The following is a 16,970-nucleotide window of genomic DNA, read 5'->3' as shown; positions in this document are numbered from 1 at the left end:
GCCACATATACCCTTAAGCTAAACACGCAAATAATAAATTCATTTATAAGCCTAAATTGCCTATAATAGCAGAATGCAGAAGAAATTAGTAGATTTAGATGTACTACCACTCCGTGAGAAATGAGAAAGTATTATTAACCCCATTATATAGGTCGCGAAGAAGAAATATGGTACAAAGAGCAGCCCTTTCAAAGCCAGACTGGTGCTGGGTGTCTTGGTTCTTACGTGTTTGCTTTGGACACCACAGACCCGTTTTTCAGGGATGCGGTGTACCCGTAGCTCTCCACTTCATATACAACCGTGGAGCGTCAGCAGTTGGAGCACAGCGGGCTTGTGTTTCAGAGAGGACAGGCAGACTTCCGCAACTTCTAGGTTTGCTGGCTCATCCAGCAGTCACAGAGGAGAAAAGAGAACAGATAGCCTGCAAACACCTACAGATTCTTGCTTCTTCCATGAAAGCATCTATCTTCACATCCTAAATTCACGATATTTACCACTTTGGTCTGACCTTGTCTCAAACCCGCAGATTAGAGAGACAAAAAGCCATCTTTCTGGCGGTCCCACTGTTGTATGCTCTTACAGTGCCGGATTGGCTGCACCTGGCATCTGAGCTCTTCTTGTCCCCTGTCAACTCATTTCAGTGTCTGTTTTGTCTCCCAGGCTTGACTTAGCCCAATCGTTGGGGCTGACTCAGCTCCAGGTGAAGACGTGGTACCAGAACCGTAGGATGAAGTGGAAGAAAATGGTAAGTGGTTCGTTACCATGGTCCTTAAAAACGGATTTCTAAAGAACAGATTTGGAAGCTGAGCATAGTGTCAATGACCTGTGTCTATTTATACCAAATTTTGTATTATTTTTGATCACTTTTCTTAGAGACACGCTCTTTTTAAAAAATGTTCATACTGCAGCAGATGTGGTGGGCTCGAGGGGACCATAGGCAGTAGGAAGAACACAAAGCAAAGGGATGCGAGAAATGAGAACAGAACAGGGGGAAGAACCGAAATATCTCCCTCTGCATTTTTGGCATTCCTCTGATCTTAATACTTGGGGGACTGGATATGTGCATAGACCAAAAAGATTGTATTGCTCCATGGAAACCAATGCAGTTTTGATAGCTAATATCATTAATTCTTGCTTTTCATATCATCCTTTCACCTCTTTCACTTATTCTCGGCTTCCTGGCCCTTTTCCAGTTAAAATGCTCTTAGAAAGAACAACTGTCCAATAAATCTTGGTGGGAAGCATGATGCTGTGACATTCTCCAGTGGAGATGTTTATGTATTCTGATGTGGGAGAGGAGATGCCGTTCTAGACTGTATCTTTGAATGTATGTGACAGCTGCAAAAGTTACTGCCACTTAAAACAAGTCTGAGATTAGCTTGGGTACAGATCTTTGGTTGGAAGTGTCTCGTTGCTGCAGTGATGGTGTGAAGGGAGAGGAAATTAAACATAAGAACAGACCTGTCTTGCTGACTCCCACCTTTTGCTCAGAGGAGAGAGATCTCATGCATTTTAATACAGATGTTACAAACAAACAAAAAGGCTATTTCAGAAAGCAAAGAGGATGGAGGAAAGGCAGTCAGAGGAAATCCTGGCTAGGGTTTATGACTGTTCTTACTTGGGCTGTGAATAAAACAAATACTCAGGAAAAGACCTGAATTCTGCGTAAAACCTCCTGTCTGTAGTGTTGAGGACTGTGTGCCTAGGTAGCGTTTGGGCCTTCTGTAGGAACTGACTTAGAGACCTCCAGAGTTCTGGGTGTCCTTGCTGGCAAAGTTTGCGTTCCGTTTTACTGACGTGAGAAGATGGCTGAACTCACTCCATGGATGCAGGACATTTCTGTGAGACTGAAATGGTGACCAAGTAATGGATTAATGTTGAGGTCAAAGCTGAGGATGTCTCACAGCAGCAGAGTTCAGACTGATCCTGACAGTTCATCTCTTTGCTCCAGGTGCTGAAGGGTGGACAGGAAGCTCCAACGAAGCCCAAAGGCCGTCCAAAGAAAAACTCCATTCCCACCTCGGAGGAGATCGAAGCGGAAGAGAAAATGAACAGCCAGGCACAGAGTCAGGAGCTGGGGGGATCTCAAGCCCCTGAGGAGATTAAACTGACAGAGGAGAAGCTGGAAGTCTCTTTGGAGACAGAGAAGTCTCCAGAACATATACCAGAGCCCTCCTCAGAGGAGACTACACCATTAAGTTAAAAAGGAGAGAAAGGGGGGGAAAAGGAAAGCAAAAAAAGAGAAAAGAGAAAAACCAAAACCAAATATATATATGTATATATATATATTTAAATATGTATGTAATTGTGTGTGTGTACATATATATATAAATATATATATATATGTAGACCTTGTGTATAAGTCTAAAGATTGGTCACTTTGTGCCTTTGGGAATCAGCCATTGTGGGCCATGGTGGAACAAAGACGTCCCGTGTGAGTGGTGACGACCCGTCCCTCGGCGGTGTGCGTGGGCCTTCCCAGAGAGAGCGACCGAGAGTTTCCAGAGAAAAACTGCGTCTGGAAACCTGAGAGCTCCTGGCAAGTGGAGGAGAAGGCCAGGGCTCCTTTCACGCCGCGGGGGGCAAATGTGTAGTGATATGACTGTGTTGGAGGGTTCAGTGTGTTCGCTTGACTTGATCCTTGCCTTTTAAAGTAGTGCACATGGACGGAGTACTTGGCCTGGTCTCAGACCAGGGACAGCTAAGAAATGGGGAGCTCTGATAGCACCATTTCATCATGTAACCAGCACTTATTTCTGTTAGGGATGGGCCCAATTTAAACAATTTTAAGAAGGAGTTCAGACCCATAGGTTTGCTTTGGCCCCATGTAAAGATCAAAGCTTCCGAAGCAAGATTCATACCCGGGTCAGCGTTCAGATTTCAACTCTCTTGGTTGTTTGGGTGCCGTGTCTGTGAATTTGCAGTGATCCAGGATAAATTTGAATGAGATAAGGGTTTGGATTTGAGTCTGCTCCAAAAGCTTTGGGATGCTTGGATCTGGGATTTTTGCTTTGGGCCCACTTCTGATTTTTGTAGGGTTTTTTAAAGAACATTTAAATGTTTTCAGGGTTTTGGGAGAATGATGGATTTAAGAAGTTGCTGCAGAAAGTTCGCGTTTGTTTAAGATGTGTGCCAAGAATAGATGTGCATCATGTTTCATAAAGTCTTGTTAAGGGTACATTTTGCCCAAAGGCTGCAAGAGATGTATTAAGATAACCTTTATTTTTTAATTAAAAATTAAATATATAAATAAAACAGTTGTTGTTGTTTCTCTTTCAGAATGCTAGACAGACTTTTCTGGGCTAGGTTTTCTGTTCTAACAAACCCTGGAGAAAATGGGAGTCATCAGACTTTCCGTAACGCTACTGCGCAGCAAGCACTGTGCAAACTTCCTTGTAGCACCTTGAGAAGGTAGGTGAGGGGGTGTTGTTAATGCCACCTTGTCACTGGGTGCAAGTGAAGGTGTCAGAACGAAAGCACTGGTGTTTTGGCTGTTTTCTGTCGCCACCCCTCAAGCAGTTCTGTCTGGACGGCTAATAAATGGGTCTTTGGGATCCCATGAAGGTGATTTCCTAGTATCCCGATTTGGGATTGTCGTAACGATTCACACACGTAGGTCTCAAGTGACTTATCCAAGGAGTTTGAGTGAGGAGAAAGGATTTTTTTTTTTTCCCCATTTCTAGCTCAGAAGTTGGGAAGACTTTAATTCCACCTCCACATTAGCTCTGCAACGGCACGTGCATCTGCATCAGGTAATAGATGGCGGAACTCTGGCTGATGTCAGCAAAGCCAGGGTGGGACATCGCTCCACTGGCTGTCTGTTGCTGAGTACTTAAATCACAATAATCAACTCTGAAGAGGCACCTACAGGTCTGCACCTAAACCTAAAAAATAATACACCAAAAATTGGGCAACGCTCGTTTGCAAGAAACTTTGAAAATCCCAGGCATTTGATGCCATTCAGCTCTTTTTTGTATGGCACAAAGAGATTGGAAATGGGATAAGAGATTTCCCTCTTGCCTCTTGTGTTGAAAACACAGGCTGTGAGCTGCAAAGTCTTTCCTCTGCCGTTAAAATGCATCAAAATTTGTGTTAGAACCATTGTTCGTTCCCCTGAGCCCTGACATACTCCTGACAGGCACAGCGAGAAGCAGGGGTGGCGGGGCAGGAGGTTAGTGCTTGGCTGGAGGGATGATACAGTATGTTGTTGCACATTCTTCATCTTTTTTTCCTTTTTCTTTCCAGAACTGTGCTTTAGTTCAACCGTATCTATTAGACTTGAAATGGCATTTAATTTTAAAAAGGCCTATGGCCTGTTTATACAGGAATTAGATTAGATGGTCTATGAAATCTGTAATCGTCCTCTATTGTTCTTGGATAGTAGCATCAGCACTGTTATCTCAAAATAAAATGTTTCCACAAGTCTTAAATGCGGTAGTACTCGGTCGGGGTGAAGAGAGCAATTTACTGGAAATAATTTGTCTAATGAGTTTCACCATCAGATTGCAAAAAAGTCTGCAAGAGTCTCTACTAGGTTGACTTGAAAGCCTGAATAGTTCATTAAATCAAAGTTTTGTGTGCAGATCATTCCAGAAACAAAAAGCTGACCGTCAGGGAAGACATCAGAGATATTTTAACTTCTCTGAGTTCAAAGTGGAAATATCTTCTGGTGAACTTTTCAAAAAACTTTCAGGGGTGTATTTTAAATATAGCATTTGGAAATCTCAGTATATAGCCTGCCTTTCAACCAAAATGTGTCCATAAAATGGATAATGCATGTGGGTTTTGTGGGGTTTGTTTTTGCATTTGACACCCAGTGGGTTTGTCTAACTTGAGGAATTTTGATAGATTTACATGGCAGGGGGAAGAGAAGAGTAGAAACAAGAAACAAAATTACTTTCTTGCCCTGAAAGAAGAAGTGGTGTGTGGTGTTTTTTTGCTATCCAATGACATGGATAAAAATGAAAATACAAAATTTAAAAAAATTTTCAAGATACCTTTCTAAATTACAAGCAAAGCAAAGTTGGTGATTTTCCAGCAGAGTAAAGTTAAGTTTTACAGAATGACAGTTCCCACTTCCCAGATGAAAATAATTGTTTCTGACTCAACCCCATTTTACAGTGGGAACAGTTCCAGTGATTTTTATTTTTTTTTGTTGTTGTTAATCCCATTCTAATCACTTTATGAGTCAATCTGGGTAAAAATGCAATACTCTAGCTGTCTGGGCTAGTTTTTAATGAGTCCATAAGACACTGAAGATGTTTTTCTTCCTCTTTTGGATGAGTAGCAATCTTAGCCTCTTCTTCTTCAATGTGATTATTTAAGTGCAAAATTAGCTCTTGAAATGCTGTCTGATACTTGCTCACGCTGAATTACTTTCACTGACTTTCCTGGTAATCTCTTGAATGTTCACGGAAAGCACGTTCAGAATGTGTGTGATTGGATGGAAAGAAAACGGCAGGGTAGAAATGGTAAAACCATTGAATTATTTCTTTGCTAAACATTTTCATACTTGTCTGTTCTGTGTTACATCTGCAGTTAGAGAAAAACAACGACAAATTCTAACAGAATTCAGCATATTGATCCCAGCCGTTGTTGGTAGGCAAGTTCTTCTTTTCCTCTCGTTTTAAGATGATTTTTTTTTTCCTCCCTTGGGCTTATTTTTGGTCCTGTCACTGAAATGCAAAGAATTGAGCAACTCTTCCCCTTTGCTTTGGGCTGAGCTGAGACAGGCCTCAAGGCTGGGCTGGAGAAAGCCTTGGCTGTTTGTGTTTAGCCTTTAAAGGGGGGTGTGGTGATGTGGCTGTGAGTTGTATTTGCTTTGTGCTCCTGAGACTCAGAAAAAAACATTAAAATTAGTCTCATTTTAGGCCTTCTTGTTCAAAGGTGTAGCTGCAGTCAGTACCGAGGGAATCTGCACAAACAGGCTTCGTCTTTGTCAACACAACAACAGCAAAGAGATTCCCAAGGGTCTTTGCACCGGTCCTGAAGAGAGTTTTATTTCTTTAAAAGGCTACTGACCATTCTGCCTCCCAGAAACCCACATCTCCTGTCCTAGGGCTGCATGTCACTTATTGGAGGAGTTTGATAGGAGTTGTGTGCCCTTGGGCTTGAACCTTGCTGATGTTCAGGGGTGCTGGGCTTCCAGTTCTGACAGCAAGGAACAAGCCCCGATGTTGAAATCCAAACTCCCCTACAGGGATGGAAAGTGTTCATATCCGGAGTCCTGGCTGGGACCCACCTTTTATTGTACCCACTGTTTAGATAATTTTGCAAAGCACTGAGCTCATCCTGCAAGATGGTAAGTTCCCCCAGGTCCCAGCAGGGATGAATGGGCTTTCATCCTGGTTTAGGTTTGGGTTTTGTTTGTTTTTTTTTTTTTTTTAGAAAAAGTAGTCACTTGACTCCAGGCCAGTATAAAGAAATTTGGTGTTTGGGTGGGTTTTCAGTTCCCCCTTCTCTCCATCATCTTTCTTCGAAACAAAATGGAAAAGGGCAGTAAGAAAGGAATGAGTGAAAAAAGAGGGGAGAAAGAGGAGGTGAAAGAAAAAGCAAAGGTGAAAACATGTATCCAACTGCCTGAAAATAATAAAAACTAGGGAGGAAAATAATCATGTTGAAAAGTCAACTTTTTTGGTAAATTTTGACAGATAACTCTCTGGTTCTGTAAAGAGATTTTTCTGGGGTTTAGTTATACATGCAAGGATGGTGAATGGGAGGTTTTTCCTCTTACGTTAGAGAAGTTAAAACAGATGAGTAAAAACCAGTTGGATTAGATTTAGGCTACAATAGAGGATTTGGGCCCAAATCTGTGTCTTGACAAAGGCAGAGGTTTGGTGAAGCCTAGCTCCTGTGGAATCTTAAATGTTGGGTAAGAACCTCTCTCCTCTTTCTTCCCGAGGCCTGGTGCTGCCAGGTAGGATTGATCAGGTTTTCATGATGTAAACTGCAGAATAAGTGGTTTTTGGGGGCATAAATCTTTAGAGCACGGTAGCTTTCCTTTTTTTTACAGGAGTGGCACATTGCAAACATAGTAGTTGCAATTCAGACGTCTTAAATTAGTGATACCTGGTTAAAATTACAACCAAAAAAAACCCCCAACTTGTCGCTTACCTTGTGCTCTAGGAATCCATAACTAGATACTAGCTTTTAGTCTTTGATGGAGTTAAAGTTCATGGGGGTGATTTTCAGTGCAGGGATTTGAACCTTAAAATCTAAATATATTTTTCCCTAGCAGAAATTAATTTTTAATTTTTTCCTCATAACCACATACCCTGTGATTTCTAGGCTTCCCCCCCAGTTCTAATCCCTTCCCATGTTGTTAATCTCCTTGAACGTAGTGTCCCAACGCAATGGAATAATTACACCTTAGCATGGCAGTAACTGCTGGGAAGGAAGCCTCTTACCGCTCCTGGCATCCCTGGGTGCCAAAAGGGAGAGAGGTGTGCTGCCAGGCATTGCCAGTGGAGAGAGTTAACCCCTCTAGGCTGTTCTGACATGTCGGGTAACTGCTGGAAACACTGAAGCTCTTGTTTTGTCAAACAATTGAGAGTAACAGAGTTACTCACTAAGAGAGGTTCCTGAAATCACCCTGGTCCTGGACAGCCTACCTTCCTGCGTGCAACTGGGAGAAGGGTTTTTTCCCTTCTGATATTAGTGAGAAACAAATTTATCAAAAAGAAATTTCATAAGCCAAAATTTCCTGGGGAAGGTGGCTGCTGAGCATGCCAGAACGCTAACAAAAGCAGAGGAAGCAATGGTTACCCCTTGGGCGAATGCTTCTCATATTTGCATAAAACCAAAGGAACCAAACCCTTGTAGATAAAACAGTAGTAAAATATTTCAGGCCTTTTACGCTTCCCATACCAAGTCCATTAATGTCTTTCCCAAACAGCAGCCAGCATTGTTGCCAGGTGGCAAATGTTACAAGTTTCTGGACATTTTAGATTTCACCGTCCACAACACATCCAAAGCCCAGCTCTTATTGAAACGAAACACGGAAAATTAAAAATTAAACTAAAGCAAAATCTGTCTTAGTTATATCAGAGCTGGCACTCAATTCTGATGCTGTGCGGATTCTCACAGACCTCCAGTGTCACCTCGTAATTACGATGTGTCACCTCTGCAGTGTCACCTTGTTGTTATGATGCTATAGTAATACTCTTTGCAAAAATAGTGGGGAAGGAAGAGGTGCAAGCTGTCAGGAAAACATCAGGGCTTCTTCCTTGAGACTGCTGGATACAAAACCTGCAGGTTTTTGTGGCTCTCGAGTACTTTTCAGCAAGTGAACGTTCAGGGAGGGAAGATTATTTTTATAGCCAGATCACACAGCTGCTCTCTGGAGCTTTCCTGGTGCCTCTGGAGAATACAAACTCTCCTAGCTGTCTAGGAGCTAAATAAGAAGCAAACAAGCTGAAAATGGTGGATTGAAAGTGATAAATACACAAAAAGGCCACAGGCTGGGGGCTTCTTACAGGCGTTGTGCTGGGAGATACGGCACCGGCTCAGTGAGGAGAGTAACTTTTCCTCCATCATCCATCTCTGTCCTTAGTATGTACATGCATGTACGAGCCTTGGTGCTCTGGGCATCCACGGACCTGCCAAGAGAGATGGGAATTTCCCTTTTCTTACTGGAAGCACGGGTTGCCCGTAATTCCGGCTCCTTTTCCAAACCTTCCTGCATCTGCCCCTTCCCAGTCAGCTTTGCTCTCTCAGGGTGTCCCTGTGGCTCCGGCAGCTGGGGATTGCACCTTGGAGGATTCTCGGAGCGAGGAGCTGCCATCCACCCATGGTGCCGACGCCCGGCTCTGCTCCCAAACCACAGGCTGCCTGGGGGGGGGGAGTCCCCATCCCTGGGGGGGTTTAAGGGCCGTTGGGATGAGCTGTGGGGGATGTGGGGTAGGGGAGAACTTTGTAGAGTGGGGCTGAGGGTTGGACTCGATGATCCCGAGGGGCTTTTCCAACCTGAGTGATTGTGTCGTCAGAACTGCTTTCTGCATCCAGAACAATCGCTCCCTTCATTCTGCGGCTGGGCCCATCCCGGGGTTGCTGTGGGATGACCGGAGGAGCGTGGCTGCAGTCTGAGAGGGCCGATCCCTCGCAAACGAGGGTTGTGCAGCAGCAGCAGCAGCAGCAGCTCTCTGCAAACCTCCAGGAGAGCAAATAGCTGGAGTCCAGGCCACCTAAGTAGGGAGAGACGGCTTTCTGTGCTGGGATTTGCACATAGGAATGTTTTCATGATGAAAAATAAATGCGGCTAATCCATAACGTCATCTGCTTCTCCACACGGAGATACTTCTATTATTTGGGTGGGGAGCATGACTCAGAGAAATTATTTCCTCTCTTGTCCATGCTTCTCATTACTGGGAATACAATGGGGTTTTTTCCCCTCTGTTTCATTTTGTGTTATTTAGGATAATGATGCTGAGGAGGTGTCTGATAATGGGGTTAGAAGCCCAGACTAGGAGTAACCTGCCTTATTCCCTGTGTGCCTGAGTGAATATTTACCCCTGAGGTAATAATTGGATCCATTTGTGCAGTCAAAAGTCACCCATCATGAGCAGTAAAATGAAGATGTCGAAGAGCAGAGGGTGCCTTGATGTTTGTTCTAAGCTCTTGCCAGGAAAGATGGGATAACTCATTCGGGAAGCATCAGCCAGACATTTATTTCCCTGCTAAATCTGGGGTTCGGTATTGCCCTGCCCGAGGACCTGCCTCTCTCCTTGTGCCATGTTGCCACCTGGGGATAAGCAAATGTCCATGAATTTGATCCTCCCCTTTGTCAAAGCTGTTTCAGAGCTGCGGAGCCGTCTCTCTGAACCCCTTCCTAAGGAATGCTCTGCTCCCTGGCTCCCAGCCCCGGTCTGGATTAGGCCAAATGTGTTGACCTTTTGGACGCAATACGGAGCCCATCTGTTCAAGCAATAATTTGTGGAGAGCCCGAGGTAGCAGAGAGTGGGATTTTAGCCTGATTTACTCAGCACTGTGTGCAGTTTGTGTGGGACGAGGGCCCGGGAACAAGGGCCAAGATAAGTCTTCAAAGTCTGAATTTGAGACACCCAAGAGGGATCCTGATTTTCAAGCAGCAGATAATCCTGCCTCTGAAGACAGAGCTCTTCTGAGGGTGTCACGCACGGTCTCCCGCAGCCGTGGTTCTCCTAAATCAGGAGTGACTTACTGCAAATCCAGCAACTGGATTGCAGAGTCACGGCGCTGCTTTTTTTCTTTTGGAAAAGGAAAGCTTTCTACATTTCGACCCTGTTGCAATAGCTCTTTTTAAAGGTCTGCTATCAGCAAAGAAACTAAGCTCTAGTTTTGGACAATAAACCTGGAGCAGGTAAACAGGGGAGTGTTGCCAAATCAGTGACATTCCCCAAGTGCTTCTAAGAGCAGTGCTGTCCTCTTTGGAGGATCCTATTTTTATCAGTTTCATTTCCTGCTTGTTCTTCCTAACAGCTTACTTTGATTAAACTCGGCGTAGTTACAATAACAACAGACTGGGAAATGGATGCTTGTGGAATGTAATACAAATAGTTCCCTTTTCCCTGTGCAACACGATTCTCCGCTGTTAGTGCTGGGGGATGCTTTCTCAAGATGGGATCTATATGATGGCCGGAGATAAAAGTGGGGATTAGCAGGGTCTGTTTGGGTTATGAAGACCAGGTTGTTGCAATTGCACGTGTGTGTTCGTATTCTCCCTTTCATAAATATTTCCATCTCCATTTAAAAACAAATCAAGGAGTTTTATACATTTCTACTTCTCTTGGAAAGCTGTTTCTGAGGCTGACTCCTGTGACAAACCTTCATTAAATTTTCTGTCTACACTTACATATGTCCCACTTCACTGTATTTATTTTTTTTACTAGTATTGTCCACTAGCAAACAGTTCTTCTCTGCTGCTTCTCTCCCTGGGTATTTATAGCGAGGGATCATATCTCCGTGTAGCCTTCACCCTGCTAGGCTCTTGGAGGCTTGTCTCATGAGATAAACTCCTTCCCCTGATCACTCTGGTATCCTTTTGTTGCTTCTGTTCCAGGCTGGATTTATCTTTCTTGAACACAGGTGATGAAAACTATACACATTTCTACAGAGGAGGTCTCACAGCAGTGCCGTCTCCAGCACAATACCGTATCTGGCTCATTTTGGAGTTACAACTGCATTTTTTTTTAATATGGCCCACCTGATTTTGATAGCCAGACATCTAGTTTAATCACTCACTGATTACCACACTCATGGTTTGCTCCTCCCGCGTCTCGTTCCTCTGCTGAAGTCTTCCATCTCCTGCAGGTTGTACAATCCTTTTCGGTAATGGCAATCTGACTCAGCTTCTTGTTATCAGCAAACTTTGATGGCTCAACTCTGCTTTTTCTGCCCAAGTTTTTAATTAAAGACTTATATAAAATTAGTCTCAGTCTGAATCCTGAACAACTCTGTTAATAAACTTCCTTGAGCCCACTTGTCTCCCTCTGAACGTGTTCTTCTTTGATCTCGAGCCGCCTCTGTACCCTCTCATACAAAACCCCACTATTGGCAGTGGAGTTATTAATTCCCTACACAGAATTATACAGTCCATACAAATTGCTGGTGTGCTGCATTCCCTTTTGTTTAGAAAATCAGTTTTCTTTTCTGAGAGAGAGATTAGGCATAGCAAACTTCTTCCTGCATTATCCCATTTCCCTGTACCTCCTCTACATCCAGGGTGGCTTTTTTCCCCAAAATATTAAAGTCAGTGTTCAGTCTGTTTGCTTATTTCAAATTTTCCTTCCAGCTCTTAAATATATGTGACATTTCTTTGGTGCCACCTTTGGCTAGGTTGTTTTATTAAAAGTTTTGCTCTTGGAGTTTATGGTTCTGTGATGATCATCGTGTTTGTGACACAAGAGCTTTGCACTCTCTGAGATTTGTTTCTTACTGGATTGTTGTAGTTTCAGATTTTCTGCCCTAATTTCCCACCCCCAGTCTGACACCTGCTTTCAGCAATTTGAGTATTTCCATTCATTATTCCTATATGGAATCAGCGTTACCGTTTCCTAAATGCAAATTTTACTTTCCACGAGTGGAGAGGCACTTTCCCTAATTCAGGAGGTCCCAGTGGAGGTGGATACCTGCACAGAGACACGGAGAGATGGATCTGTGCTGTCCGCAGCAAATTTATCTGACCAAATAGAGTTCCCAGATATCAGCCAAGCCCGCTTTCTTCTGAGAATTCAAAGGTCAGCCAAACAGGGGCGGGAAATAGGAGCAATCCTGCACAATACTATTTCAAACAGTTTTAATGACAGTATCCTTTCATACCTGCCAGTGATTTTTTTAAATGGGCTTTTTTTTTTTAGCTCTTTGGCATTGTTAATCTTTTTTTTTCCTCATCCTCTCTGTTTATTTTCGTTGCAGATTTATTAGGTGCACAGTTAAGTGCCATTTCGCTTTGCAGAACTGTCATCGCCAGCACTTTATGAATGGGATCATTCACTGACAAACTATTTAAACACTAAAAGGGGGGAAAATTTACTGCTACAGGTCAGTGAAGAAGCCAAGATCAACTGAAACTCAGCTGCATTTCTCCTTGAATACAGGAATGTGACGAAGCCACTCAGAGCTTTCTTTAACGTATCCTCATCCTTAATTTATCCTCGCACGTCAAGCTGAATGTCACTCTGTTTTGCAGTGGTATTTTACCTAAAATAATGCCTTTCTTTCTGACAGCTTGCAAGAGCCTGGAGATCTAAAAATGTGGCTAAACAGGCAGTCACACACCTGCTAATTAAGGCTATGAATAAGCTGTGACCAGTCATGCAGCCACTGACAACCAGTTCCAGGCAGGGAAATTTTTAGGAAAAAAGTGAGAGTTTTGTGGATCAAATGGTTACAGGAGCCTGGGAGCAGTTCTGACCTTTTTCCCTTGATAACCTTGGAAAAAAACTGACCATCTTTTAATATTTCTGCCCCTTACCTGGCCGAAGGGCAGAGCGGCGTGTCCTTTCTTCTACCAATGGATTCACAGAGTTACAAACTTTTTGGGGCCAGATCTCAGAGCTGGACTTTTCCCTTGATCACTTCTTCCACCCACGTAGCGTGGTAGCACCTTCTCTGGGTGGGTGCATAGACCAGCAAGGTTATCATAAGTGGTTATCTCTGCTCTCCTTCAGCTGAAACATCTCCTAAGCAAGGGAAGTCCTGTAGGAAACTGTGCTTTCTTTATTTGCAATGTTCTTCTTGAAAGGGAATATTCTCCCCCTTTTTAGTGTTATAATGTATATAGCCCCCAGATGATGGATCAAGGTTGCCTGTTTGCTCACATTATTTTCTATGTTTAATCATGTCCTTCACATCCTAATCTTTCATAGTTGTCTTTAATTACTTGGGAGTGTGTAAATATATATTTTTATATATTTGTGTGTGACTATAGATTTGTAGGACTGGACAAGCTCCAGGAACGCAGCCGGTCGGGACTGCTGGGTGTTGAGTGAGGGAGCTAGGTGGCCTCAGGTTTCCCATCTCTCATGTCTCTGATGCTCTGACCCTGTGAATTCCACTGTTTTTTTCCCAAGTGAAAGTTTTCTCTTCACCTGATCCTGGGATATTGCCAGGCTTACAGCTCATTATACATGGGGGATCAAGTTGTATTGTAAAGTTGACAAAAACGACAATTTTATATATTTTTCTCTAGCCATTCCACATTGCCGTGCAAGGCTTCTTGACTAATCCACTCAGATTTAGAGTTAATCCTTGTGCACTTGGTATATTTGCGTGTAGGTATTTGAGAGATTTAAATGGACACCACTAACCCCTATGGGGTCTCGTTTCTTAACATACCTTAGAAACTTAATCTGATGGAGGAAGATGAGACACAAAGGCTTCTTTTCTGTAGCAATCAACTTTAATTTTTACTCTCCTTACAGGGTGAAATCAAGAAAACAAGAGCTTCATGGCCATGATTTGAAATGCTTTAGCAACATCAGTTGATGCAAAACTTCTGAACTGGTTGAAGCGCCCATTTTACAGGTGTGGAAACTAAAGGCACAAAAGGGTGGAACACAATTCTCAAAGTAACAAAGGTAATAGTGCAACACCCAGGGATCCTGTCCGATAGCCATAAGAGCATGGACACAAGGTCAGCTGCTCATAAGGAATGTATTTTCATTCCTTTGAAAGACTTTGGTCTGGAGCTGGGTTATGAAAACCCACAGTTGCGGTGGAGCATGCTGTTGGGGGTGAGTTTGTGAAGGCACCCAAAACTGGCAGTCAACAAACTTGGTGTGCAAATCACATCAGTGCTCCTGTGGGGCTGTTCATCAGCGTTAGAGAGGTTCAGGAAGCCACGAGCTCTTACTGTCTGAAATTGGATCTTCACACCCATGTCCAGTGAAGCCACCGTCAGCTAGTTTGGGGTCCAGGCCGCTTCAGGTATCTCAGGTCCCATCACTGGTTTGCTGTGCTGTAACTCCCCTATCCAGGCTGCCACATTCATTTTCTGAAGCTGAATGAGCTAATACCAGTGAATTTCACCTGGATTGAATAGCAATGCTGTTGTGATGTCTCAGTGGAAGTTGCTGTGACTTACACTCTTTTGCTGGCTTCTTCTCCAATGTTGTCCTCCAGTTTCAGTTGGTAGTTGGATCACTTTATCACATTTTTGCAGCTTTTATGGTATGCAAAAAATGAGCCCTTTCAGGACTGACAGTTAAGAAGTGAGGAAATAAACTTCATACTACTTTTTTTTTTTTTTTTTTTTTTTAATTCAGGTAGAAGTTTTTATTCTTATTTTAAGAAAGGCAATGCTACACAACAACAGCTAGAAACACTTCTCCCTTTGGGTGGGCTTCATCTCACTTGACTTTGACCATCAGTTTGACCAACTGATGGCCAACTGTTTGACCAACAGTTTGCTGTTTAGTCCATCTTCTTCCATCTATGGCCAGTGCAGGAAAAGAGATAGTTTATCCTGCCTCCTACAGAGGTGAATTGCTCTCTGGAGATACCTCTGACACAGAGGTTAACTTGGTTTCCTTAGTTTATATCCCTGCCATCTAGGTAACATCTGAAGCCATCAGACCTTGATTAGCATGGAAATTAATGATCCCCTGGTACCTTCAGCAAGAACAGGTGTCTTAGAGTTTGACTGCTTTGGACTTAACTGAACACAACCCACAACACAGAGTGGAAGTGGCGAATATGGAGGAAATTAGAAAAATCAGGGTCCAAACAATAGGCTCGAATTTGTCCAGCCTGTGTCAGCGCTGGGTGCCAAGGGCTCGGAGGGAAATACAGGGAACAGTAGCAGACAGATGCAGAGTAATCTTTCTTCCACAATGGCCCTGTTCCTAACCTCTAACAGCTGGCTTAACCCCGGTACATGACATCGTATATGCCTTCCAAATGCTGCTTACTTCTGGCTATAATGACCCCAGGTATTATTACCCACATCAATTACACTTTGGCTCTTGGGTTTCAGAAGCACCGTGTGGCAGTGAGTCCTGCAGCCCCATTAAGCTCACAAGAACGCCCTTCCTCCCCGCTTCTGTGTCCATCCTCCTCAAGGGTGGGTGCGTGGACATGCCCCGGGCAGCCCCTCACGTGCCGTTGGGCTCACAGCCCTGCCCTCCCTCCCTCGCCTGGCATCGTGCCCTTGTGGTGTCTGTAGGCAAGAGCAGAACCAGGCCCATCGTCTCCATAATTGCTGGTGATTATAATTAATAAAGTCCTATTTTTATCCAGCTTTTTTTTTTTTTTCTTTTCAGGAGCTGCGGGTACTTCGGCGTAATAACAGATGTCGCATTAAAAATAGGTGATCTTGCTAAACAGGCTGTGAATAGTTCTGTTCAGTCTTTGTTTTTTAACTTGGGGAAAGAGCAGAGAACTATCTGTGGTTGCTTAATGGAGTAATAATAACTCGCTGTTATTCCATTTGGCAAACGTGGAAATATTCCCCCGTGCTCAGGCACAATGTTTTTGAATGGAGACAGCGTTAACGTGGCTGAGGCTGTACGAAACCTTCTATTCATAGGGCTCAGCTTCTTGCTGTGCCAAGTCCCTTTCCTTGTATGCTAGTTATATTGTCAATGAGTTCATTAGCTCTTGGGCTAGAGTCAGAAGCAAAAGAGCTGTAATTGCAGCTTCTGGAAAATAATATCTTTGGGGGAAGGTTTTTTTCTTAATTATCGTTATACTCTTTTTCTGCATTAAAAAATGATATAGAAGTTGAAATGAAATGCATCTCAGTTTTAAATCTACTGGATTTTCCCCCTAATGGACAGAATGGATGATGGAGACGGCGGGAGAGACGTTTTAACAGCGAGGCGAATTGATCGTGGAGCAGCGTGCCCAGGTTACGGTGGATTTTCCATTACTGGAAATATTGATATCCAGAGTAAATTTCTCTTCTTAAGAAACTTCCTCTAGTTAAAACTAATTCTGCGCCTGAGTTATAAGGGAGATGAAAAGGGGAGATCACACTGGTCCCCCTTCCCCGTGTTGCTTGACCTCCCAGCCCGGCGCTGTTGGGATCACGGTGACTCTTTAGGACTGAACAAACCCCCGGGAGCTGGTGGATGCTCTGCGCTGCGTCTGGGGGTCGGTACCAAAAGCCTCCAGCTGCACACTGTGGGGGCACCGTGGTCGCTCACCCGTGCACGAGGGCACGCTTGGCAGCGCCTGGAATTGCTGCCACGTAGTTAGGCTTAATCCTGCCTTGGCATTGCGCGTTTTCCCGGCGTGCCTTGCCTGGCACTCCTGCTTTATAAATAGAGGGAGAAGAATGCAAAAATTACAAGTGAGGAGCATCTGGGGCCCGTGACGTGGTGTCAGTGTACACAAACCTGCAGCGGATGAGGAATAGATGACATGGAGCTGCAGGCTCTGCCTTGCCAGAAGCTCAGCATGGGCCTTTCTCCTCTCAGCTTGAGCCTCCCGTCCCGGTCAACAGGCATCTCCATGCCCCATCTCTGGGGCAGCAGATGAATGGCAAGAAAAAG

The 16,970-nt window shown here is 43.9% G+C and overlaps 1 protein-coding gene across 1 annotated transcript in view; it reads left to right on the top strand.

Annotated features, from left to right (window-relative positions):
- The window catches only part of BARX2 (BARX homeobox 2), a 36,880-nt gene extending 33,689 nt beyond the window's left edge, over positions 1–3,191 (top strand). Inside the window, exons 3-4 of the mRNA XM_074927505.1 lie at positions 661–745; positions 1,952–3,191. Of these exons, the coding sequence (XP_074783606.1) occupies positions 661–745; positions 1,952–2,203 (337 nt within the window). The 3' untranslated portion in view covers positions 2,204–3,191. The remainder of the gene's footprint in view (positions 1–660; positions 746–1,951) is intronic.
- Positions 3,192–16,970: the final 13,779 nt, after the last annotated feature.

Source organism: Athene noctua, chromosome 26 (assembly GCF_965140245.1).
Source record: "Athene noctua chromosome 26, bAthNoc1.hap1.1, whole genome shotgun sequence".
Taxonomy (NCBI): Eukaryota; Metazoa; Chordata; class Aves; order Strigiformes; family Strigidae; genus Athene; species Athene noctua.
Note: the sequence above shows the minus strand (reverse complement) of the source record. Positions and strands in the feature narration are given on the sequence as shown.